The sequence below is a fragment of the Hippopotamus amphibius genome, chromosome 2, assembly GCF_030028045.1.
Source record: "Hippopotamus amphibius kiboko isolate mHipAmp2 chromosome 2, mHipAmp2.hap2, whole genome shotgun sequence".
In the NCBI taxonomy this organism is placed as follows: Eukaryota; Metazoa; Chordata; class Mammalia; order Artiodactyla; family Hippopotamidae; genus Hippopotamus; species Hippopotamus amphibius.
Window position 1 is genome coordinate 212,526,936 of NC_080187.1, and position 27,974 is coordinate 212,554,909.

Sequence of the window (27,974 nt, forward strand, 5' to 3'; positions counted from 1 at the left end):
GCTGTGGCAAGGTCTTCCAAAACTATGTTGAATAGTAGTGGCGAGAGTGGACATCCTTGCCTTGTTCCTGATCTTAGAGGGAATGCTTCCAGTTTTTCACCATTGAGAAGGATGTTTGCTGTGGGTTTGTCATATATGGCCTTTATTATGCTGAGGTAGGTTCCCTCTATGCCCACCTTCTGGAGAGTTTTTATCATAAATGGGTGCTGAATTTTGTCAAAAGCTTTTTCTGCATCTATTGAGATAATCTTGTGGTTTTTATCCTTCAGTTTGTTAATATAGTGTATCACATTGATTGATTTGCGTATATTAAAGAATCCTTGCATTCCAGGGATAAACCCCACTTGATCATGGTGTATGATCCTTTTAATGTGTTGTTGGATTCTGTTAGCTAGCATTTTGTTGAGGATTTTTGCATCTAAATTCATCAGTGATATTGGTCTGTAGTTTTCTTTTTTTGTAGTATCTTTGTCTGGTTTTGGTATCAGGGTGATGGTGGCTTCATAAAATGAGTTTGGGAGTGTTCCTTCCTCTGTAATTTTTTGGAAGAGTTTGAGAATGATGGGTGTTAGCTCTTCTCTAAATTTGATAAAATTCACCTGTGAATCCATCTGGTCCTGGACTTTTCTTTGTTGGGAGATTTTTAATCCCAGTTTCAATTTCATTACTTGTGATTGGTCTGTTCATATTTTCTATGTCTTCCTGATTCAGTCTTGGAAGGTTATACCTTTCTAAAATCTGTCCATTTCATCCAGGTTGTCCATTTTATTGGCATATAGTTGCTTGTAGTAATCTCTTATGGTGCTTTTTATTTCTGCGGTGTCTGTTGTAACTTCTCCTGTTTCATTTCTAATTTTATTGATTTGAGTCCTCTCCCTCTTTTTCTTGATGAGTCTTGCTAGAGGTTTATCAATTTTATTTATCTTCTCAAAGAACCAGCTTTTAGTTTTATTGATTTTTGCTATTGTTTTCTTTGTCTCTATTTCATTTATTTCTGCTCTGATCTTTATGATTTCTCTCCATCTACTAACTTTGGGTTTTGTGGGCTCTTCTTTCTCTAGTTTCTTTAGATGTAAGATTAGATTGTTTATTTGGGGTTTTTTTTGTTTCTTGAGGTACGATTGTATCACTATCAACTTCCCTCTTAGAACTGCCTTTGCTGCATCCCATAGGTTTTGGATCATTGTGTTTTCATTGTCATTTGTCTCTAGGTATTTTTTGATTTCCTTTTTGATTTCCTCTTTGATTTCTTCAGTGATCTCTTGGTTATTTAGTAGTGTATTGTTTAGCCTCCATGTGTTTGTGTTTTTTACAGTTTTTTTCCTGTAATTGATTTCTAATCTCATAGCGTTGTGGTCAGAAAAGATGCTTGATAAGATTTCAATTTTCTTGAATTTATTAGGCTTGATTTATGACCCAAAACGTGATCTATCCTGGAGAATGTTCCATGTGCACTTGAGAAGAACGTGTAATCTGCTGTTTTGGGATGTAATGTCCTATAGATATCTATTAAATCCAGCTGATTTATTGTGTCATTTAAAGCTTGTGTTTCCTTATTAATTTTCTGTGTGGATGATCTGTCCATTGGTGTAAGTGGGGTGTTAAAGTCCCCCACTATGACTGTGTTACTGTCGATTTCCTCTTTCATAGTTGTTAGCATTTGCCTTATGTATTGAGGTGCTCCTATACTGGGTGCATATATATTTATAATTGTTATCACTTCTTCTTGGATTGATCCCTCGATCTTTATGTAATGTCCTTTCTTGTCTCTTGTAACATTTTTATTTTAAAGTCTATTTTATCTGATATGAGTAACGCTACTCCAGCTTTCTTTTGATTTCCATTTGCATGGAATATCTTTTTCCATCCCCTCACTTTCAGTCTGTATGTGTCCCTAGGTCTGAAGGGGGTCTCTAGTAGACAGCATATATAAGGGTCTTGTTTTTGTATCCATTCAGCCAGTCTGTGTCTTTTGGTTGGTGCATTTAGTCCATTTACATTCAAGGTAATTATCGATATGTATGTTCCTATTACCATTTTCTTAATTGTTTTGTTTTTGTTTCTGTAGGTCCTTTTCTTCTCTTATGTTTCCCGCTTAGAGAAGTTCCTTTAGCATTTGTTGTAGGGCTGGTTTGGTGGTGCTGAATTCTCTTAGCTGTTGCTTGTCTGGAAAGCTTTTGATTTCTCCCTCGAATCTGAATGAGATCCTTGCTGGGTAGAGTATTCTAGGTTGTAGGTTCTTCTCTGTCATCACCTTAAATAAATTGTGCCACTCCCTCTGGCTTGCAGAGTTTCTGCTGAGAAATCAGCTGTTAACCTGATGGGAGTTCCCTTGTATGTTATTTGTCATTTTTCCCTTGTTGCTTTTAATAACTTTTCTCTGTCTTTAATTTTTGTCAATTTGACTACTCTGTGTCTTGGTGTGTTTCTCCTTGGGTTTATCCTGCCTGGGACTCTCTGTGCTTCCTGGACTTGGGTAGCTACTTCCTTTCCCACGTTAGGGAAGTTTTCAACTATAATCTCTTCCAGTATTTTCTCAGGTCCTTTCTCTCTCTCTTCTCCTTCTGGGACCTCTATAATGCGAATGTTGGTGCGTTTAACGTTGTCCCAGAGGTCTCTTAGGCTGTCTTCACTTCTTTTCATTCTTATTTCTCTGTTCTTTTCTGCATCAGTGATTATCACCGTTCTGTCTTCCAGGTCACTTATTCGCCCTTCTGCCTCAGTTAATCTGCTATTGGTTCCTTCCAGTGTATTTTTCATTTCAGTTATTGTGTTGCATATCTCTGTTTGTTTGTTCTTTAATTCTTCTAGGTCTTTGGTAAACTTTTCTTGCAACTTTTCGATCTTTGCATCCAGTCTTTTTTCAAAGTCCTGGATCATTTTCACCATCATTATTCTGAATTCTTTTTCCAGAGAGTGCCTATCTCCTCTTCATTTAGTTGTTTTTCTGGTGTTTTATCTTGTCCCTTTATCTGGTACAAAGTCTTTTGCCTTTTCATTTTCTCTGTCTTTCTGTGGCTGTGATTTTCAGTTCCACAAGTTGAAATACTGCTGATACTGCTTGATTCTGCTGTCTGCCCTCTTGTGGAAGGAGCTGTCTCGGAGGCTCGTGGGTGCTTCCTGATGGGAGGGACTGATGGTGGGTTGGGCTGGGTGGGTGGAGCTCAGTAAAACTTTAATCTGCTTGTCTGCCAATGGGTGGGTCTGTGTTCCCACCCTGGTGGTCATTTGGCCTGAGACGACCCAGCACTGGAGCTTACAGGCTCTTTGGTGGAGCTAATGGTGGACTCTGGAAGGGCTCACGCCAATGAGCACTTCTCAGGACCCCTGCTGCCAATGCCCCTGTCTCCTCGGTGAGCCATAGCTGCCCCCCACCTCTGCAGGTAACCCTCCAACACCAGCAGGTAGGTCTGGTTCAGTCTCCTGTGGGGTCACTGCTCCTTCCCCCTGGGTCCTGGTGAGCACACTGTTTTGTGTGCCCTCCAAGAGTGGAGTCTCTGTTTCCTCCAGTCCTGTGGAGGTCCTGCAATCAAATCCTGCTGGCTTTCAAAGTCTGATTCTCTGGGGATTCCTCCTGCTGCTGGACCCCCAGGTTAGGAAGCCTGACGTGGGGCTCAGAACCCTCAGGACTTCTGCGGTATAACTGTTCTCCAGCTTGTGAGTCACCCACCCAGCATTTATGGGATTTGATTTTAATGCGATTGCGCCCCTCCTACCATCTCACTGCGGCTTCTCCTTTGTCTCTGGATGTGGGGTGGTTTTTTTTGGTGAGTTCCAGTGTCTTTCTGTCGATGGCTGTTTAACAGTTAGTTGTAATTCTGGTGCTCTCGCAAGAGGGAGTGAGCGCACGTCCTCCTGCTCCACCATCTTGATTCTTCCCCTCCAGGTCTGTCTGCTTTTGAAACCCATGTTTTTTTTTATCCATGCTTCCTTCTTTTTTTAATAGCTTATTAATAAGCTTATACATCCATATGAGCAATTGTTCTACAAGGCTTATTACAAATGATAGCATTTTCCTGCCATTCTCATTCCTTTTCTGCTCCCTAGAGCAACTCTTTTGAATTTATTTAACTGATTTTTTAAAATATTTACCATGCTTATACTGCTATCACACTTGTAATAATTAAGATAATAATTAAGCGTATTCCAACACTCCAGTTATATACCCTCCACAATCAGATGTTCTCCCAACAGAATATCATAATTGTAGTTAGGTCAATATATAGTATTTTCTTTTAGAAGTATTCACTAATTATTTGTACTATGTAAATAATATTCACAACTGAGGCATATACTACCCTCCATAACCTACATTTTTTTAGAGTCAGTGTTTTGTGTTACATTTGCTCACTTTCCTATCTAATTCACCTTCAAGTGTTTCCGCATTTGTGAATATCTCTTCTCAACATGTTGAAACATAGTAGGTACTCCATCAGTTCCATGTTCTTGAAGAAATCTTTCCCAGAGCCTTCTAACGTGCTCTAATCTGGCATGGTTCCCTCAGTGACTGCTGTGCAACAACCATCACTTGAAAAGCAACTTTCACCACTGTAATACAGATTTCTTTTGTCTCTATTGTTTTATGATGACGTGTCTTCTGGTATGGGTCTATTTTCATTCATTATGTTGGCCCTCAGGGGGCCCTTTCAATCTATAGAAACTCAAGTCCTTCGGTTCTGTGAAGTTGACTTGAATTACTCTATTTTTCTTTGTCGTATCTTTCCAGAGCTCTTATAAGTGGGTCACTGGATGCCCTGAATTGCTCCTCTAATTTTCTTATCTTTTCTTGTCTCTTCTATCCCTTTGTCTTTCTGCTCAACTTTCTGACAGATGTCCTCAACTTTCTAACTCTTCTAACTTCTTTAGGCACTCACAGTTTCAATTTTCAAATGCTCTTTTTTATTACGAGTGTTTCTCTTTCAAGTATTCTGTTTGGTTTCATGAATGTAGTTGTATTTATTTATGCAGAAGGTCTATTGATAGTTTTATTTGTCTTGAAGTTTTCTTTCCCCTGTATAGGTTATTGTTTACAAGTTATATTTTATTCATTAGTTTTAGTTTCTTTCATTTAAGATGTCTCCTCAAATGTGCGGTGATCAAAAGTAGGGTATAAACAAGCTGCTTGGAAGCTCTAGTGTGCATTGGTGGGGCTTTCAAACTGTGGTCATCCTTGTAGGGTTATCTGGCTGTCCAGTTTGTAGGGAGAGCCCCGATACCAATATCGTTAGGTCTTTCCTTGAGGGTTGGACAAAAGTCCCAAAGACTCTTTGAATCATCTGTTTAGGGGGTATGTGAAATGTGGAAGCTGAATACAGAAAAAAATCTGGGGGATATTAACATTCAGCATGTAAACATTCATTAAACCCCCCTGTTCCAAATATGTACCTCAATCCTCAACTATATCTGGTTACCTCCAAGTGCAGAAATCTTCTGTTTTATCCTTTCCAGAAAATAAATCTCCTGTTTTCTGCTGGGACTGGGGAAGACCAGGGGGCCAAATACTTCTTTCTCAGCTCTACCCAGTTGGTTAGGATTCAGTTTTCCTATCTATTAAGATATTTAAAATCTGTCTATTTACTTTTCGGATTCCACATTTTTATTATTGCTGTCTCCTGTTGTTTTGTTGTTGTTGTTGTTTTTGTCCTGTATAGGTTTTGTTATTTTAGGAGGATGTGGAAATTAAATTTGTATAGTTAATCTGCTATCTCCACCTATATGTTTTTTCTACTATGTTATATTTTGTTTCCCGAAAATTTGATCTCCAGAATTATCTACTCTAGATTTGTGTTACCCTTGGATTATGCCTCTATGGTCATTGAGAAAGTGATCTTTAATAGAGTTATGAACCAGATAAATTTCAATGTGATATTCAAGTATTCAGTGAGGGCCCAACTGCCTTACATAACACCATCAGGTACAAAGATGTACTCTTGACAAATAAAAACTTCATATACTCTCCTAAAGAGAACAGAGTTATTTCCTGAAAGTCTTTTCCAGTTCCATTTGTAAAACACTTAACTCAGAACAGAATTCTAGTCCAAAACTGGAAAATATTTTCAATCTCATCTAGTCTAATCTCTTCTTTTACAACCAAAAATCTTAAGTTATATAATGATGTAAAGACTTTGCCCAAATCACAATGCTGAACATATAAAAAGACAAAGCTCATTATATATATCTGAACTATTTCTGTTTCTGTCACACAGTAGGTACTTAGTATTTGTTGAAAAATAAATTTCAAAACTTTCAATATTGATAGCTGTTCTATCAATTATGCTTTTAAAAAGATGCTCAGTATTTAACTATAGTCTCTTAGTAAATAAAATCGTATTACCCCTATTAACAGTCAGTGTATGCTTTATACCTTATATCTGAATCTGAAGCCTTCTGTCTCACTTCCAACTTCGTAATCTCTCCTTGAGACATGGTCTTATGAAGCTTTGCTTCTTCATCAACTGAAGAAAAACGCTGTGATGTCTGTAATAATTACATATGTAAAGACTTTAAAACCAAGTAATTATATCATAGCGCTATAATTAAAACTCAGGTTATAGAATTATTTGAGAATTACACCTATTAAAAACATACAAAAATAGTCATATTATTCAGAAATTCATTAAAATAAAAAAACCTACTAAAAGCTTCATTAACTTTGTACAGTAATCTGAAGTAAGGAGAACTTTGGTCAATAAAAATGCTAAACAGGAACTGGTAGCTCATGTTTTCCGACAATTTAACAAAGAATATCAAGTAGGGTGAAAGGAAAAAAAAAAGAATATCAAGTGGAAAAGTAAGAAAAAAATCAAAACCATCTAAAGATAGAGACAAAAGATCCAGGACATGATAAATCTAGAATACTAAGTATAGTTTTTCATACCTCCTTTTGTCCCTAAAAAAATGATAACTATTTTTATGGCTTAACTTGCTATTATAGATTCTTATATCCAGTTAAGGATTTAAAAGAGCTAGAACACAGGAAGATAAATAAGAAAAACCAAAGGACCAAAGAATAAAAGATAATTATTCTCACTAATAGCCTAAATTATGAACAACTTACATGGCTATAAAAGTGGAACCTGAATTTCAATTGATAATTCTTGCTCCATTTGTTTACAGTGTGCCCCTTTAAAGACAATACTATTTGGAGGACAGAATTTCTTGTTACCTATCCAAGTCAGTTTCTAATATTTCATTTTTCTACAGTTACAAGCTTTTCTTTAACCTTTTGGTCTGCACGACTATGGCCTTATCAACAGAAATAGCAAATATCTTGAGTTGTTAAAATTTAAAGAACAGACTTCTGTGCTTCTGGCCAAGATGGAGTAACAAGAACCTGTTTTATCCTCTTGCCTGAAACAAAATAAAACAAAAACCTAGACAAAATAATATGAAACAGCAGTTATCAAGATAATGAACAGTTATCCCTGATAGAACAAAAACCGGGAAGAAATGAAAGGAGAGTTGAATGAACTCAGGAAAGAAATAAAAAGACAGTGAAATGAAGATTAACTTACAAGATGCCTAAGGCAGAAAAGGCACAAATGGAGAATTTAAAGGGGACAAAGGCAGGAAGATAATAAAACATATAAAATGACATAAAGAAATAAGTAAAAAGGGTCAGAGAGAAGGTAGCTGAAATGGGAGATAGGAAAAGAAAAAAGCTTGTTTGTAATTGCAGTCCCTAAACAAGAAAAACAGAACAATGGAACACAATATTTAAAACTATAATCCAGGAAAACTTTTCAAAAATAAGGCAAGACCAAAATTTATACATTGACAGAGTCCTGCAGATATACAGGATAATTAATCTGTTATGATCAACTTAAAGACATATCCAAAACTTTAAATATAAAGAAAAAATTCTGAAGGCATGCAAGTAAAGAGATCAAATAATTTATAAGGGCAAGAGATTTAGACTGGCTACAGACTTACCAACAGTAACAAAAAAAGTAAGACAACAATAAAACTGCATTTTCAAAAGACTCAGAGAAAGAAAATATGAATCAAGGACTTTATATGTAGCCAAGATGGCCCTCAAATATCAAGGCTATAGAAAGCTCTCAGGGAATACTGATGGACCTTCATGAGTAATTTACTAGGGGAAGTAAATTAAATTAATTTTAATTAATTTTATTTACTTTAAATTATTTAAGTTAATATTATTTATTTAAAAATGACTGATTAGAGTATAATTGTTAGATTAAAATAATATTAAAGGCATTTTTTAAAGTCATAAAGATAAACAGTCAACAGAACAAGAACACAACCTTTCCTAAACATCAAAAGAAATTTAAAAAAATAAAAGAGCAAAAAAATGTAACAAACACAGCAAATTTAACATAATGTAATAATAACAAAATTATAAGAAGGAGTGGAGAATTTATCAGTTACATCAATAATATGAAGAGATTTAACTCACCTATTAAGGGAAAAATTTTTTAATTTGGCTCACAAAACAGGGCCCAACTATACTGTGTAAAAAACATACCACTAAACAAAAGGATCCAGAAAGGCTAAAATTAAAGGGGTAAGCAAAAGTATTCTAGGCAAGTGAAAATAACAACAAAACAGAGGCTGTGATATTATTGTTTATGTTGAATTCAAGCAAAAAACATGGAATCTGACAAAGGACACTTCTTAATACTAAAAGCCTACTACTTAATACTCAATTCACAGTGAATAATAGGAGACATTAACACATTCTCTGCATAAGACAGATCAAAAATAATAAGGATATAGAAGACAAATAACATAATCAATAAGGTAGAGATTATGGATATACACTGACATTTTATACTCTGAATAGAGAATACACCTTCTTATCAAATACACATTCAACAAACAACAAATGTTGGCAAGGATATGGATAAAAGAGAACCCTTGTTTATTGTTGGTGGGCATGTAAATTGGTATGGAGGTTCCTCAAAAAATTAAAAATAGAACTATGAAATGACCTAGCAATTCCACTTCTGGGTATTTACCAAAGGAAAAAACCCCCACTAATATAAGATATATGCACTCCAGTGTCCACTGAAGCATTATTTACAATAGCCAAGCTACAGAAGCAACCTAAGTGCTCATCAATAGGTGACTGGGTAAAAAATATGTGGTATATATAAAAAATGGAATATTACTCAGCCATTAAAAAAATTAATTCTTGTCACTTGAGACAGCATGTATGGATCTAGAGGGTATTATGATAATTGAAATAAGTCAGTCAAAGACAAAAATTGCATGATCTCACTTTTATATGGAATCAAAAATCAAAACAAACAAACTGAACAAAATAAAAACAAACTTATCCATACAGAGAACAAATGGATGGTTGCCAGAAGGGAGGAGAGTAGGAGAGGTGGGCGAACTAGGTGTAGGGGATTAAGAGATACAAACCCTCAGTTTAATAATAAACAAGTCATGGAGATGTAGATACAGCATAAGGAGTATGGTCAGTAATGTTATAATTGCTTTGTGTGGGGACAGATGATTCCTAGACGTATCATGGTGATCATTTCATAATGTATACAAATACCAAATCATTACATAGTACATCTGAAAGTAACAATACTGTATGTCAACTGTATTGCAATTTAAACAATGCACATAATACACTCACAAAAATTGATCATATACTAAGTAACAAAGAAAATACCAGTAAATTTGATCAAATAGAAGCATTATAAATACTTTCATCAGAATACAATAAAACGAGAAACTAACAAAAGTTAAAAAACAGACTCTTCATCTGAAAACTAAAAAATTTTTATTAAACAAGTTTTGGGTAAAAAGAGAAATATAAACTAAAATTACAGATTTTCTTAAAAAATAATAAATCCTTTTCTCCTTAGAATAAACGAGATACATCTTAAGTGTGATCAGAGGAAAATTCATAGTCTTACAAACCTGTACCAATAAAAATAAATAAATGAATTAAATTACCCACTCAAAAGCTAGACAAATAAGAAAGTAAACCAAAAGAAAGCATAATAAAATAAATAATAAAGGTAAAAGCAGAAATCAGTGGAGACTGAAAAAAAAAGGAGGTATGATAAATAAACCAAATTCTGTTACTTTGGGAAAAATTAACAAAATAGACAAATGACTGGGTAAAGAAAAAAAATCTACAAAATAAGAAATGACAGAAGGGAAATAACCATTGAAACAAAGAATTTTTTTAAATCATGAGACTACTTTCCAGACCTCTAGGCAAGTAAATCTGAAAGTTAGATGAAATGGAAAAAACTAGTTGCCAAAATTGACCCCATTAGACAGAAAGCTTTAAAGACTAATTTTCCTAGAAGAAATAGAGGAACTTATCCAAGAATTATGCCACAAAAAAAGTATTAACCCCAGATGGTTTCACAGGGAAATTCTACCATATCAAATAGCAGAGTTGCAATGCTATGAACTGTCCCTGACTTTTGGGGGGAATAAAATACACATATAAATACTAAGTGTAGGGAGTTCCCTGGTGCCCTAGTGGTAAGGATTCTGGGTTTTCGCTGCTGTGGTCGGGGTTCAATCCCTATTCAGGGAACTGAGATCCTGTAAGCTGTACAGTGCAGCCAAAAACAAAACAAAACAAAACAAAAAAGAGTAAGAAAACTGAAAACCAGAGAGACCTAACAGGCTTGAAGAAATTAAACAAAATAAAATAGAAAACAGTATATTAAAAAATAAGTAAATACTAAGTGTACTCAATACTGTGGCTGCTGTGGCTGCTGTACTGGCCATCAATCTAAACCTTTTATGTCATAAACTCTGTTCAATTCACCCGGTTTTCCAACTTGCAAGACCCACCTCAAAATCACCAGCCAAGGCCCTAAAATCCTATAAATATCCTTTTCTTTGAAATTACTTTCCCTTTCTGAGAAATTACTAAGACCTAGTCAAGGCAGATTTTCCCTTACTGCAAAATAAGCTAATAAACTTAGCCTTGCTTCAATGGGTTTTTTTTTTTTTCTGGCAGTTTTTGGTTCAGTGGACAGTAAAGAAAATTCAACACATATAAAGATTGAAGAGTATCTGAGAGAAAAACAAACAGAAATAGGAATATAAGAAGTAGAGCAGTTTGGGGGGAAAATGAAAAACTTTGTTTTATCATACTGGAGATAAAGGCAACATATTCTGGAGAGCTGTTTGGGAGTCATACCCATGGGGATGACTGCTTTAAGTGCAGTGAATGACAGAAGAAACTATACAGAGAAAACTATGTTACCTTTACCAATCCTACAAATAAGGGATGAAATGATTTTATTAACTCACCATCCAGATGATTCAGAGACTAAGAAACTATATGAAAGCCACTTAAAAAATATTGCTTAGCAGAACTTGTTGTTCTTGGGTAAAAATCAACATGGTAGGTATAAAAACTAAGTGAAAGCAGCATACAAAGACTAAATAGTTACTCAAACGACAGAGTTAAAAGTAGGAAGTTAAAAAATAAAAGACTAAAGTCATAAGGAGAGAAACTACTGCTCTCACCTCCACTTCTCCACAGCAGGTAACAAACTAATTAACAATTTACCAACTTAGAAGGGAATGCTTATCAAACCCCCTTCAGGTACTTCATTTCTGTCTTTATCTCATTGGATCAGTTATTTCACAACTGGAAAGGTCAGTGGATGGTTTCCTCTAAGACTGAATGACACACTTCTTAGCAAATGTCAGAGTTATTAAAACACTTTGTCCAGAAAAAAACAAAAAACGAAAACTATCCATTTTTTAAAAAAATATCCAGTGCCCAGAAAATCAAGCCCATTTGAAATCCTGAAGCTATTTGGATTTTGACAATTCAGTAGATTCCATTTAGAAACAATTAGTCTTCATTTTCACAATATCAGATAACATTAGAACATGGCATATTTTCAAGATAAACAAACAGAAACACACTTTAAAACTGTCCCTACCCTTCCCACCCCAACCCCAATAGGTATCTATCAGCATATTCTAGAAAGCAAAGCTTCTTCATGCAAGTGTCCACCAGAAACGAAAACCACCACCTGTTCCTAAAATAGCTAGCAATGAAACAGAAGGACAGTGAGAAAGCTGAGAGGTGACTAACACACTGTGCAGGAGGGTGCTCTACAACTACAGGCATGCAGTGACCGTCAAGCAGGTGAACAGAACCACAGGCAGAGACTACCAGCTAGAACCCTTACAGGGGCTGAGTGCTCCAAGCAGAAAGCCCAACTTCCTGGTTCATCTCAGTAAGAGTTCTCAGTGCGAAAGAATTCTACCACCAAAAGGACTAAAGTTTGTAACAAAGGAAACTCTCAGGAACAAAATAGCAGTTACAAGTGCTAAATTCTTTGACAAATGAAAAATCTACGTACACTTTGGAGAATAATTTAAGTATGCTCCCTATTTACACTACAAATATAAAGCAGTGCTTTTCATTAAAATTAGTTTGCTCCATTACATAATTTCATTTTTAACAACTAAGCATATGATAGAGTATGTTTCATTATTTATAACTCAAAAATAGGGTACCTCTAAAGTGGAGTTATTTTATCCTACACTGAAGAGGAGGCTTTGGCTCTAATTACATATATCAATGGATATACAGGCTGCAACTTTTACAATCCTACAGTTTGGCTCACGGTAATGACATTTGTCTAATTAGAGAACTGGTCATTGCCTTTTTCTGTTTTTGTGGTTTTTATTTTTTCTTTCTTAGAATATAAATATTACCATTTAAAAACTGGGTCTATCTCCAACAAAGGTTAAAGACAATGAGAATATTCTGGAACTCTGCAAAAATTTTAATTACCTAGGTCTTTGGCATAGACAGCTTAAAATAGTTCAAAGATAAAATATGCAATGAGTCAAAAGAACACCATCCTAAAATGCTTCTCCCATAATGAACAGATACTAAAGAAGAACATTAGAGACCCAACTTAATTAAGGATATGCATGGAAATGAAATGCATATCACCCCACTTCCTCAGTGATAATGTTTTAGTACATAATAGACATGTAGGGCACTCATATTGTATTTTCCAGGACAACTCCAAAATCAAACACTTTATATCCATAAATACATTCATACTTATCAAAGTATCTATACCTAATTCACGTTGAGATATGATAATAGTTATTTTTTAATGCAGCTTTATTTAAACATAACTCATAACTCCAATGTTGTAATTTGTGATTAATACAAATTCAAATTATCTACAGCTTTTTAGTTCGCTGGGTTGGTCCAGGGAAACATTTTTGGCAGTGCTTATTAAATTTTAAAAATTCATGTTTATTTTCTATTACTAAAAAATGCAGAGGGGAAGCAAGTTTAAAGACAAAAAAAGAAAAAAAGAGAGAGAATATCATTTCAGTTAAAAGCTACTGGATTATTTAACATACACCCTATTCACTAGACCACGGAGGGATCAGGAAACCATGGCCAGCAGGTCAAATACAGCCCATTGCCTGTTTTTGTAAATAGTTTTATTGGAACACAGCCATGAACCGTTGTTTACTTATTGCCTACGGCTGTTTCCACTCTACAGTAGTAGAGTTAAGTAGTTGCAACAGAGACTGTATGACCCATAAAGTCTAAAATGTTTACTATCTGGCCCTTTACAAAAAAAAATTCTGGGGCTCCCTGTTCTAGATCTTTTAAGATATAACACAGAAAACATCTACATTAGTGCTAAGTTAAACAGCTTTAATATTTTTTGCCTAATGTATGATTTGACATAAACTGTTAAAGTGCCCTTTATCCAAGTCCTATTAAATTAAGGTTTAGCTTTAGTTGCTGTGTTCACTGAGGTTTCCTATGTACAAACCATTATATGGAGAAGAAGCTGTGAAGGTTAGCTTTAGATTAGCAAAGGCTATTCCCATCAGATTTGCTTGTTGCCTATTTTTCATATATTGCTGTAAAATTACCATTTCGGAGTCACTGTGAGAGGCCTGACCCAGGCTGGGTGCAGGCCCTAGCTCAGAGTGAGAAGCTTGGTCAAGGGAGAGAAGGGGCTCAATAATGTCATCGTAATCATCTTCCTCTGTATCCCCCTCCCCATCGGCAAAAGTACCTCTAGTCAAGAAATCGGAGCGCGTCCGCGCCATTCGAGCTTTCTTTTTATGGGCCGGTCTGGCAACCTGCTTGACCAAATGATAAAACAAATAACACAACAATGTTTTGTTTTGGTTTTTGGGGAGACGATGCCAATGAAAGACATCATAGAGCTCATGAATTTCTTGAAACCTCCCCTCCACCCCTGTGCCCTTTCCACTAGAAGTGACAGCCATAACCAAAAGCAATCCATATTCATTACTCTAGACAAAGAATAAGAATGGAAGCTAACCCTATCCTGTTTTTCTCTCTAGCCAAGGAAGTCATCTTTCACTGCCATAATAAGTCACCAAAGCCACTTGCATAAATTGCCTTCTTTTCCTCAGCAACTTCTTTTTTGTAAATATAATCTGGATTTTTAGGCACCCTTCCATGCCTGAAGTACTCCTCCTAAGTATAACAGATTACTCACGGCTTCCTTCTCTATAAATACTTGGGAGTAAATGAGTAGATGAGGTGCTCTACCTACAAGAATAATAATTTCCAAAACAGCATGCATTTATTTTGCATAGAAGATACATAAAACAAAATTCAATACTTACCTCTCCTTGGCCCGGCCCAGTTAACTTCACAGATTTCCAAGCTGGTTCATCTTGTTTATGGAGCTGAGGATTTCCACTGTTTAAAGCTTCCTTGGTGACACTTAAAACAACAGGATTACATTTCAATTCCTAGCAGATATCTCATGGCAGCAGTCTTAAAAGTACATGAAAAACAGTCTAACAAGCCAGGTCAAAGAAATGGATTTGATGATGGGAAAGGGAAAATACAAAATTCCCAAACTTTTAGAATTAGTCTTAGAAGGGGTCTTTAATCATTATAAAATACCTGATAAGTAGCCATCCAATGATGAGGACCTCATTACTTTGTTTTATACTGAGATGGTTCTATTGATAAGCAAATTTTCTTTCTGCAGTCTCTCTGTAGCTTTCATCTGTTGTCTTAGTTTTAAAATTTGAAGTTTTACAGAATAAAATCAACACTGGCAGAATAAGAAATTGTTATCAAGCTATAAGACGTATGCCCCAAACCATAAAGATGGTACAGTGTTAATTTGTGAAAATTTAATTTTGTTTGAATAACCACATGATATGACTGCTTTATCATTAAATTCTCTGTAGAAATGAATGTCTGTGTCTCATGAAAATCTGAACAGAACCTGTACTTTTATGGCCCCAATTATTTATATTAACTCAGAACCATGAGTCTTAAAAGTTGTCAATAACATATTGCTGTTTAATAGTGAATTGTTTAGTCTCCATGTGATTGTATTTTTCGCAGTTTTTTTTCCTGTAACTGATATCTAGTCTCATGGCACTGTAGTCTGAGAAGATGCTTGATATGATTTCAATTTTCTTGAATTTGCCGAGGTTTGATTTGTGACCCAATTATCTATATTAACTCAGAACCATGAGTCTTAAAAGTTGTATAACATATCACTAATCTCTTCTTAGCAGGCGGTAAACTTAAAATCATATCTTACCTTCTAGCACACTGCTAAGTTTAAAGTAGACACTAACATAATATCATTCGGCAGACTAATTGCCCTTGCATTCAAAATCTTCCACTTAATTTTTATAAATGAAGGCCTAGGTTATCTTGTCCTTTGCCCTATGCAATAATCCCTAAACAAACCTAATTATATGCCAATCTTTCTTATTGTTAAAAGTTTCTCAGAGATCTCCCTTTCTGACCAGTGTATAATCAAGTCCAGCAAGCCTAGGTTGTCCTGAAAGATTCCCTTTTGCTTATTAAAATCTCTCTTGCCACAGTTGGGCCATTTATCTTTGATTTGTTCTCCAAAAGAGAAACAATTAACAGGACCTCTGATAGCCCCTGACCATCCTAACTAACTTTTAAACTCACAGCATTTTTTCTAAGTTTCTCCATGACTTCTTTGTTCTCCCTTACTAACCAGATGAAGACTACTATGTACTTATCACCACTATGGCATAGAGAAAACACTAATCTAATGTTACTTCCTAATCATGACCCCCAATGCTGATTTCTAATTAGGAAACTCAAATTCTGGTCTCAGCTCTTTCTCTAAATATGAGACCTTTTACAAGTTATTTCACCCCCATGGGCACCAGTGACCTCATCCATAATATATGTGGGAACTAGACTAGATATTATAACTTGGAAACACTAACATTTATGATTCTATAAAATGCAAATGTTTCTAGTATTACTTATAGAACAAGAGAAGATGTGAAGTATGAATTTTACTTAAGCTTTCATGCTGATACATAATCATCTGGAAGATAAACCGATGTTAATAAGGTAACGCAGGCTAGGTCAAGTAGCTGCAAGACTTTATCTTGGCAAGATGATAAAAGGAATCATTCACAAGGATGATTAATGTTTTTGAAATCTGTAAGTCTTCTACAAAACAGATTCATGGATGTAACAACTATACACATGCACACACAGACACACACACACCCCCTCACATAACTAAACTTAATCAGAATGACAAAATAATATGTTTCAACACTGTCTGAAGGGCTTATATGCTACACAGAGTCTTTGAACTTCTGGGCAATCTCTGTGTTAATGGGCAGGACTAGGATCACAAGTTGTCACGTAGTCCAACTGCATTTCATAATCCTCTATAAAAATTATTAGTGGAAAAATAAAATATCAATGATCTCTTGCCCATATTTACAAAGAGATTCTATAAAATCTGCATGTAATTTTAAACATGGAAAGATTTAAAAGTTCAGGTTATGATGAGAAAAAGTTATTTTTATAGTTAATATTAAATTTAACTTGTTTAGCCCTAAGATATAGCCCTCCTTTCATTTATACAGTGTTATTCTCCCTCAAGAGCTGAAAGAATCCACTGTATACATAGCCTTAATACAAATATCTTAAATTTTATCAAATTTGTTTTTAGGTACCACTTAAGAAATGCTTTCTCACAGCTACCACTAGTTAAGACAACTTAAAAGTATAAAGAACTTCCACTTATATGAGGTATCTAAAATAGTCACAAGGAATTTCCTGGCAGTCCAGTGGTTAAGACTCCACACTTTCACTGCCAAAGACTCCGATTCAGTCCCTGGCTGGGGAACTAAGATCCCACAAGCCACGTGATGTGGCCAAAAATAAAAATAAAAAAAAAATTAAATTAAACTTAAAAAGAGGTCACATTTTTAGAAACAGAAAGTAGAATGGTGGTTGCCAGGGGCTGCGGCCAAGGGGAAAAGGGGAGTTGCTTTCAACGGATAATTGAGTTTGTTTTGCAAGATGAAAAAGTTCTAGAGATCTCTTGCACAGCGATGTGCACATAGTTAATATTACTGAACTGTACACTTTAAAATGGTTAAGATGGTAAATTTTATGTGGTTTTGATCCCACCTCCCCCACCAAAAAAAAAGTAACAAGAACTCAATGAAGACCATAAATAGGCCAATAGCTGTGAGAAAGCACATTAACTTCAAAGCCCGATACTAACAAGCTTGGACTGCTACACCTAACAGCTCTAGGGCAACCAGCAATTGCTGAATGCCTACTAAGTTTCCAGGCACTGTACAGCCCTTCACAAATGCTATCTCACTTAATGGAGGAACCGAAAACCCTGCTTTCTGTGCTTAGTCAAAGACTGCTAGGGTGTAATTATTTCCAATTTCAGGTGGCTGGTAGAGTCAACAATTAGGAAATTTTTTTGCATACAGAAAATAGCTAATTTGAGTAGCACCCATACAAATAGTTGAGGCAGATCAAGGCACCTCAATGAAAATTTCCCCAAAGTTTCCCATTTATACACAAAAGTAAATAAAGACTTCACTTACAGAGAACTACTCATATTTTCCTTTGGCGTGAAGAAAATGGCCCTAGTACTTCCATCTCTGAAAGGGTCATCAGATTTGTGGCTACAAGGCTGAGCCAGCCTAAGGTGTTCTCTTTTTGAAATGCGATTATTAGAGAGTTTACAGGCTGCATTCAGTTGGGTGGAAACTCTGTCTGCTTTGGATAATTCCTTGACAGCACTAGATTGGCATGGGCCTCCTTTCCTTTCAAAGAAGAGAGTGACAGGTCGGTCCCTCAAGGGTAAGTGAGTAGAGTGACTGTCTTTTGGGGCAAGAGCAGCATCTTTTACAGTTACTGATGGAGTCCCAACTGCACTGGGTTCGTCCTTATCTGGGGTATTCAGGATGAGGAGAGAGGATGGCCTCTCTAGTCTTTGCTTTGACTGACGGAAAGATGATACCAGAAAAGTCTCCCCAGTTCTCGGCTTTTCAATTGTCTTAAAGGCTTTACGCTCCTTTTCTAAAATATCTGTTTGCTGGCGAATCTGTTCCATCATCTCTTTCTCATTCTGCTGCTGCAACTGTTTTTGCCTTTCTTCCTTCTCAGTGTTTAGCTTTTCTAACTTCTTAAGCACAGTATTAGAAGAATCTGTATTCAAAGAAGCAACAACTTGATTTTCCCCTGGGAAGTGGTACTTTCTGGCTTCCCTGTTGATATCCAAAGTAAGAGATGGAAGTGTTTCTTCACTTTCCAATAGTTTGTTTCTCTGGACACTTGTGTCTAGTTGGGAACTTGTTTTCAGTGGGTCTTGCTGGGGAATATAAAAAAATGTAGGCAGACTATTTGAAATAAAGGAGTCTCTCAGCTGTGGTTTACAGGTAATAGATTCAGAACGGCAAACCAGTTTTTCCTTCATAGCCCCATTCTTTAAATGCACTGAGTCAGAAGGTGCCCCCTTTTGAATCAACGTATAGTTAGTCTCACTTGAGGTACTGAGGGCATTGTCCTGTAAATCAAAACTGGGACTGCTAGATATCTTAGGTGATAGAAACGGCAAGTCTCCTTCATCTAGAATTATGGGTTCCAGTTTGCTCTTTTGGCTTTCCTCACAGCTCAGAAGTTCCAAGCTTCCTTGAGAGCTTTCACTATCAGGTGTACCCTGTAAAGACTGAAAGCCCTCAGGCATCAGTTCCGTAGACCACCTACGTTCTTCTGAAGGAGACACACCACCAAGAGAACGGACTTTAAGCAATTCTAAACTAAATATAGCTTGCTCTAGTTCTCTCATTCTCCGACTTTCTCTTTTGGCCCGACCCACTTTTTTCTGGTGGAGATCTTCCAAGGACTTGGGTCTCTCTCTGACAATCACATCTCCCTGCAAGTCCACACCACTGTGACTTCTGGCTCTCTCCTGCCGCTTTTTTGGGGACTCGTTCAAGCGATCCACTGAACTTTCATGACTAATTCGATTACTCTCTATCACAGATTTACATTCCTCTATGGCTTTTACTCTGTTGTCAAATGAACAATCCTCCCATTCTGAAGGGTCTGAACCATGAATTTCCAGAGTTCCATATGGCTTGATATTTGCCAATCCAAGTTCTAGCTTTGTTTCTTTTAATCTTTGTTCTTTTAAAGCTTTAAATCTACATATAAAAAAAAATAGATTAGAGATATCTCTTGGTTACCACTGGAGAGAATACATTTACTGAGAATTTTTTTAAAATTGGAAAGTCTCAAAAATTTTCTTTTTATAATATTATTTCTTAAACCAATTTGGATACATATTTCATAATTCTATTTCTATGAGTGAGATGATATTTTATTAAGTGTATTATTCCTAATTGGGCATTCTAGTCAAAGCATAAGTTAACTCAGAGGCAAAGCTCTCATTTTAATAATATATTATTTTAAGATAAACTTTAAAAATGAAATTAAAGTTTCTTAAGGTAAAAACAATTGAATTTTTGAGGATTCAACGCACTGTGAAAGTTAACTCTTAGCAGTTATAACCAGAGACCATGTAGGTTTTCAATCCAATTTAACTCAGTAAACACTTACTTAGCTTCTATTATAGACTGCACAATGCGGTTTAAAATTGCTGGGAGTATCACAGTCTAGTGGAGAAGACAAACTGTTCATAACCAATTCTAACGCAAGTTAGGCACATGTTAGAGCAGACATATAAGCAAAGTATCTTGAGAAGTGAAGAGTTAATTATTATAGCAACAAAGAGTACCTTTGTCTTGCTTTGAATCCTCTACATAGTGATTGCAAAAGGATAATTTTGTTCCTTTGTTCTTGATACCTCTTACTTTCCCTGTAACCTTTCCATCTCGCTTGTATGCAGATAGCAGCCATGTGCCTCCGCCTACAGTGCTCCCTCCATCTCTGCTGGATGACGACGGCTGCAGTTCGGAGCTCCAAATACCGCTGCCTCTCTAAGTGAGCGCGCCAGGAGGCTTGAAGAAGAGTGGCTGCGCTAGCCATAACTAAAGCATCCTTCTGCACAGCTGCATCTCTGACTTGCTTCTGATTTAGGTAATTCCTCCAGAATCGCTGTGAGGAAGACAAAATAATGAAAACTGTAGCCATATAACACATTTTCACAGAAAAAAAAGGAAAAAGAAAAAATTGCTTACGTCGTAACTGGAGGTTAAGGGGCTAAACAGCTAAATTGTGGGTGCTTAAAGTAAGAAAAAGTTTCCTTTTCCAGATATGCCTGACTAAAGTAACTATTTTAGATAATATAACCTTGATGAAGTTAATTATACAACTTAAAATAATTTAAAATCTCTTGATGCTTTCATGCCCTACAAATTAATTTTAACAAATTACATTATATTCTCACCTACACTTGCCAGTACTAATGGGTTTAACGTCAACATGGATACATTTCAAAGATTAAAATATTAAAGGTTTTCTTGTACAAACAGAAAAGGTCCTGTGGAAAACAGCTGTCATAGAAATCAATGAGGGAGAAAATAAAAGATAAACGTAAGATATGATACCTTTCACCCAAAATGAACACATAACAACAACAACGTACATATAATTCTCAAATATCACTCAGAAAACTAAAAATAACTTGTCAACAAAAATTAAGGCACATAACTCCTCTGCCCCTAATCATACCTCGCAAGACATTACAACCATACATTCAACTTAATTTCAAATGAACTCCATTAATATTTACTAATAGTCTATTATTAATATGCCAGGTAATCTGTTGGATGCTGTGAACACTTAAAAAATGAGTAGGGCACATTCTCACCGCTGAAGAAATTTACATTCTTACTTAAATGTTTCACAGTAAAACAGCTCTAGCTACTAAAACACAGCCTAAATAAACTAGCCAATCTCATGCAAACAATCCTTTGTTTCCCACCTGGATGGTAATGGATGCCTGTCTCAGATGGAGGAAATGCTGCCTACACAGCAAGACCCTGAACCATTGCTGCAACAATATAATTCTGCGGAGCACCTCTTGGTGAAGTAGATCTTGTAGGTGTTGTCGTTCCCGCTCCTTGAGGAACACCTACCAGAAGGAAAAAAGGAGAGGAATACAGCTTAGGAAGAAATGAGAAATTTACTTCATGCGTCATTGTTCCTCTGGCAAGCTTTTCTAGAGGTACAGTGGCAGACATGTACAAGCAGTGCTGATACATATTTCTATTGACTTAGTTAAAGAAGTCATTCTCAAATTGGAAAGGAGGCATTAGGATATAGAAGGGGAACTGGAAACATGAGCATCAGTACAAAAATCCCAGTAACAGAGACTGTGATACATTATTCTCTTGGGAACTTCACCGCCATCAGGAGCCAAGGTAGTGCTGGTAACATTAGTATGTCCTATTTTTCAAGCATGTTGGAGTGGGGGAGAAAAAGATGACAACCATAGATTTTAAAGTTTGATCATAAAAGGAATAAACCAATAATGATAGTCTTTTTGAAACCCAGTATGCATCAAAGCCTTCTTGCTGTCTAAAGCTATTAATCAGTTTACTTATTTACTCCTTCATTCTATTATAAATCTTTAGGAATTTAGGGGGATACAAAGATAACTTAGACATAGTCCCTTTGGAAATAGGATTTGCACTTCAACTTTAAGAGCAAGTAGATATTAAAAATTGTATATATTTAAGATGTGCAAAGTGATGTTTTGATGTATGTATAAACATTTTGAAATGATTACCACAATCAAACTAATTAGCATATTCATCACCCCTCATTTTTGTCAAAAATAAAAAAGGATTTTTAAAAAGTACTGATAGATACGCGGTGGGTCAAAAATTATCCGCACTCTGGCTGTAGAATTTATTTTAATTCACTTTTAGAAAAGACAAATACATCATTTTTCGACATAACATCCTTGCTTTTCAATACGCTTTGTCCATTTGTCAACAAGCTTTCGTATTCCCTCATTAAAAGATGTTTCAGGCTGAGCTGCATGCCATGAATGCGCCATTGTCTTCACTTCTTCATCAGAAGTGAATCTTCGTCCTCGTAGGGCTGCTTTCAGGGGACCAAACAGGTGAAAGACTGATGGAGCAAGATCAGGACTATAGGGAGGGAGGATGCTCTAACACCTCAAAATGAAGTTTCTGCAGAGTGTTGACAGTGTGGGCAGAAGTGTGCAGATGTGCATTGTCATGCAAGATCACAACGCCCTTCGATGGCAGTCCTCTGCGTTTAATCCAAAGTTTAGACTTCAGCACAAATTTTTCGAAACCTAAGTCTGTCATGGATTATTTCATAGGCAGAGACATGGCTGATTTGCAAATGGTTTGCCACATAATTCACTGTCACTCGTCTATTCGACAGAATCATTTCAGGTATATGCTCAATGTTGCTACCAGCCATGGACGTGGATGGGTGTCTGGCTCCTTCTTGATAGCTAACACTTGTGCAACCTTCCTTGAACTTCTCTATCCATTTATACATATTTCTTTGCGACAAAACACCTCCTCCATACTGAGCACAAAGTCTTTGATAAATAATGGCACCAAGTACACCCTCAGACCACAAAAAACGAATCACTGCACGCTGCTCTTCTTTTGTGCAAATCACAAGTGGGGCATCCATTTTTACTCGCACCACAGTTACAAATGAACTGATGTAACATGTTCACACCTACACAGCAGTGACTGGGGAGACAGTAGCCTTGAACCGAAAGCTCTGATAAGACAGTGCAGCCAACAGAAGTTTTAATATAACCAGAGTGTGGATAATTTTTGACTGACCCTCATATTAAATACCCAAAGAGAAAAACAGTAAGCTTACAAGGTCAAAAGACAGAGGACCCCACCTGAGCAAAACAAGAAATTGGAAATAAGAATAAAGGGATATACTGGAGACAATGGAACAATTAATAGTGAGAAGTCACAACACGGAGGTTCTTGAAAAAGAGAAAGATGTTTAGATTCAATGAGCAGGTTATCGTGGGATTATTATTGAACAGAAAGCTGACATAAAGAAGTATATTCAGATGATGATTTTGATACTATGGGTAGAATGAGTTAAATGGAATAACAAATAGACTGGCATCAGATGATGGATCTGTTTACTATAAGAGATGTGTGAGAGCTACAAAACAGAACTAAAATGGAAACAGTAGGAATGAAGAAAAAAGGAAGAGATGTGAGAAACACCTGTAAGAAAAAAACAGAACTTTGTAAAATGATTAAAGTAAAGGGTAAGCCAAATATGATCATGGTTTCTAGCCTAAGAAACTTGAAGAAAGGTGACAGAGAAAAGGAGTAGCTGTTTAGTTAAAGACAGTAGGGAAATCTGTATAAGGTCACTTTGGACAAACTGAGTTGCAAAGTACCTAGGAAGAGATGCTTTTTAAGCATTAAAATTATAGGCAGCTCTAGAGTATTGGCCATATGTTCTTTGATTAATACTGACTATATTATTAAGTAAAAGTCTTGGCCTAATCAATTTTCTTATCATATCTGGTATATTATCTTTCTTATAAACATTCTCCTAGGCAAAGACTGCCATATTACTTAAATACAAAAATGCACTCAATTTTGACAAGAGCTGTATGTACTATATTTACCATGGATTTTCCAACTTGATAATTATCTGGATTAAGATTTATTTTCCTGAAGAAATCCTTAATGTTAAATTTGGATGGAATAATATTTCGGGGAAGAAGTACGTGGAAATGGCTCACAAAATCCTGAAAAATGAAAAGAAAATGTTGTAAAATCACAAGAGAATTATATGTAAACAAAATTCTAAACTAGCTAATTGTCCTTTTATTGATCCTTTTCCTCATTATTTTAAACAGAGTGAAACTAAGAAATTACTTGTTAATTTAAAATATTACAAAGGTTAATTAGTAAAATGGGGGGGGGAGACTGAGTTCTATATATTTTGTTATCAAAGGGGAATGAAAGAAGAAAAGAAGGGCAGAAACTAATTCTCCCTTTGAGAAAGCTGTACTAAAGAGCAACAAAAAAGTTATTTAACAAGAATCTGAATTTTTTAGCAGAAAAATAAGCAAAGGTGGCAGCTATTTCAGGGTATAACTGAGAATAAAGCTTTCCCTCAACGGTAAAGACCTGCTCAGCTGCTGAAAAGCTTCAAAATATTCTCATCAGTAGCTGATAAGAATAGTTGTGAGCCTTGTTGGCAGCCTCCTATGAAAGAAAATCCTGCGAGAAAACTTTAGGAAAAATCAAATGGGATCTTTTCTTTTGAACTAGGTAGCTCTGATGGAAGTATTTCAATTACTGAAGTAATCAGTGTGAAGAACTGCCATGTTATGAGTAAATTTATATTAGCAAACATTCAGATCAAATGAGAATAGCCAAGTAGTGGATTCTGCTACAACACAAGCTTAATGAGATTGCTGTCATTCAATGGAAATGAGTATTCTCTATCCCTCTTCAATTCTGTATACAAAAGATAGAATGGAAAGGAAGAATTAAGAGAAATAAACGTGAGCCCCAAATAAAAAATAAGCAAGACAGGAATAATTTACTTGACGTACATATATATTTAAATATCACTATAAAAGCATAACCTGGAAAGAATATTTGCAGCTGTATCCTGATTGGCGAATTCGAACTGTCTCCAGCATCCCAGTGTACCGAAGCTGTCTAAGTACCAACGCATCACTGAACCTTAATGGCAACTAAAACAAAGCAAATGGAAAAAAGATTAACCCCAGAAGAATGGATCTCCAAATAAACGTTTGTCTTATAAGTGTAGTTAAGTTTTGAATCTAGGAATTGACTGGAGGCTGTCTGGTTAAGATACAGCAGAGGTGACGGGACAATCTTACCTCCCCAGCTGGAAGCTTCAGAAAAGTTCTAACTGCCTGACCAAAGGGAAAAAAAGAGACACCAAACTTCCAGGTTTCTCTACTTGCAGAAAAAGAGGGCCTTCAAAGCACAAAAGGAATGTAGCTGCCCACAGGCCACATAGTCTAGTCACTATAAAATTTGTAACAAGATTAACTTACTTATACATAGTCAAGACTGTATTTTTATTAAGATTTTATCCACGATCTCACTCAGAAACCACTTAACTTCACACTCTTCCAGCTGCTTTGGTTAACTTGAGAGCTGACAGATACTTCTTGTATGATTAGTACAAGGTTAAAATAGTTTACTTCCCTAGTTTTTGCTGATGATACTGGTATGACACATTGAAAAAAAAAAAATTCGTATAGTCCCTGAGAACTGATCTCTCATTGTATAGGCATCGACAGGGAAGAGGCTAAAGGGAGGTATTCACTCATCACCGCAGTCACGACACAATCACTCCTAGGTATCTCACAGGCATGTTTTTAGACATTCAAAAGAGAATGTATTTGCAACTTCTGATATTTCTTCCTATTCTTTAAATACTACTTTCAATGATCCACAAAGGCAATCCCAAACATTTTCCTGCAAAAAGATGGGGTATACCAGCTGTCAAGAAAAAAAAAAAGTCAAGTGGACAATTTATGTTAAATAATAACAGCAGTTAACATTTATTTAGTACTTATTTTGTTCCCTTAAATATTGTATTAACTGAACTCTTTGTATAGGAAGGTCTCAATAATAGGGACTCAAACTTCAATTTAACTGTAAATAAAACGGTTTCCTTTTTTGTCACTGTGATAGAATAGCTAACGTTTACTAAGCACTTAGTTTGGGCCAGGAGCATTATAAGTACTTTATAGGTGTTGACTGATATGTGTCCACAAAACACTATGAGTTTGGTCCTACAATTACAGTATATTCTTACACAGATGAAAATATTTAAGGCATAGAAAGGTCAAGTAACTCATCTAAGTTGGAGACTGATTCTTAAGAATTAAGAAAGCCGAAACTAATTCCCACTACATTTTAGCAGCTTGGGCTAGAACTATTTTTTTCCTATGATGACATAAAGACGACAACTGTTTACACGTAATAGATATATTTTGCAAAGTTCTAATTAGCAGAACTGTCATATAAAACAAGGGGAATCAAGAATGTCGAGTATCTTCCCTATTTTAAAGAGACAAGAATCTCTAAACATGAGAAATGCCACATAAATTCTGTAAGAATGACTGATACCTTATATTTAAAGTAGAGATTATTCTTGGGGGTAACAAAAGTTGCTTAAAATTCTTTTATATGATGGAATTTCAAGAGATTTTCCTTCTGTAATAGATGATAAATTCTCCGAGATGCTAACTTGAACCCACATAAATACTTTACAGGCAGGTTAAGTGCGGAAATTAGAAGGATATTCATAGAAAATACAGAACACTGTTTTCCTTACAAAGATTATAGATCACTCTTGCCCTCTACTTATTCTCCTTAGAAAGAATTTAAAGCTTGGTTTGAAGTAAACTGAGCTAGAAGCTCAATCATTTACAGACATTTTTACCTTTTCAGCATTAGAGCGAATGCATTTTACAAAATATGGTTCTGCTTGACCAAGTGTTTCCATCAGCTTGCTTAATGAGGCCTGCAATACAAAAGAACATAATTAGCACTTCCTCTCATTCCAAACTGGCAACAAATGATTTACAAATATAAACAACAAAGTTGGTAAAATATGGAAAAAAAAAGTGGTATACATAGAAATAGGTTTGTTTCTGAAAAGCAAATTGTGTACCTTGCCACACTGATTAAACTGAGGACAGTTAAGGACGAGGACGGCAGTTTAACATTAAAGCTGACAGACTGGCAATGGTAAATATTGCAGATATATTTTATAGGAATTTAAAACTACAATAAATTCTTTACTTTTCTTCACATTTCATGAAACAACGTTATTGAAACTCATGCAGTCTCAGAGCAACTTTGGGAAACACATCCAGTAGGGTATCCAGGAAGGTACTGGTCCCCTGCTTCAATTTTAATGTTTGAGTATGTAGCGATGTTCCCTCTTTCATTCCTAATGCTGATAATCTGTGCTTTGCCTCTTTTTTTCCAGATTAGTCTGACTGGAGGTTTATAAATTTTCTGATATTTTCAACAAACCAGCTTTTTTAATTCACTGGTTTTTCTCTATTAACTTTTCTGTTTTTGATTACACTGATTACTTTATGATTTCACACCTGCTTACTTTGGGTTTTAATGTTTTCCTTTTTCTTGTTTCTTAGGGTAGATGTTTAGATTACTAACTTGAGGCCTTTCCCCTTTTCTAATAAGAGCATTTAATGTTATAAATTAACCTTAGAATACTGATTTAGCTGCACTGCACAAATTCTGGTATTTTATTTTCATTCCCTTTAAAATATTTTTTAAATTGTTCTTCCTCTTTGACTCATGTATTATTTAGATGTCTTTTTAATTTTCCAAATATTTGGGGATTGTTATCTTTTTTTAAATTGACTTCTGGTTTAATTACGGTCAGATAACATGTTCTGTTTATTAGTATTCTATTTATCTACTGGTTTTTCAGCTACATCTCTTTGTACTGCTTTTTGTGTGTGTGTCTGCTTTATGGATAACAATATACTAACCTAACTGCACAGTATACTTAGAGTCAATATTCTATGATTTCAAGTAAAACTTAGAAGCCTTACAATCATATATAGACTCCTGTTACTGCTGTCATATATACTACATCAATATACACATTCTTTTACTTTTAGGTGTTCTTTTTGTGTGTGTTACTGTAGTATAATATACATAATATAAAATGC

The 27,974-nt window shown here is 35.6% G+C and overlaps 1 protein-coding gene across 11 annotated transcripts in view; it reads right to left on the minus strand.

Moving 5' to 3' along the window:
• The window catches only part of MYO9A (myosin IXA), a 262,701-nt gene that overhangs the window by 62,118 nt on the left and 172,609 nt on the right, over positions 1-27,974 (minus strand). For 7 of the 11 annotated variants that reach the window (XM_057723187.1, XM_057723183.1, XM_057723186.1 and 4 more), the window contains 9 exons: positions 26,708-26,788; positions 24,867-24,977; positions 23,895-24,017; positions 21,219-21,368; positions 20,070-20,389; positions 17,872-19,476; positions 14,617-14,716; positions 13,888-14,103; positions 6,365-6,477 (listed from right to left, as the gene is read on the minus strand). In XM_057723187.1, the coding sequence (XP_057579170.1) occupies positions 6,365-6,477; positions 13,888-14,103; positions 14,617-14,716; positions 17,872-19,476; positions 20,070-20,389; positions 21,219-21,368; positions 23,895-24,017; positions 24,867-24,977; positions 26,708-26,788 (2,819 nt within the window). The remainder of the gene's footprint in view (positions 1-6,364; positions 6,478-13,887; positions 14,104-14,616; positions 14,717-17,871; positions 19,477-20,069; positions 20,390-21,218; positions 21,369-23,894; positions 24,018-24,866; positions 24,978-26,707; positions 26,789-27,974) is intronic. The other 4 variants (XM_057723189.1, XM_057723181.1, XM_057723185.1 and 1 more) reach the window with 3 other exon arrangements.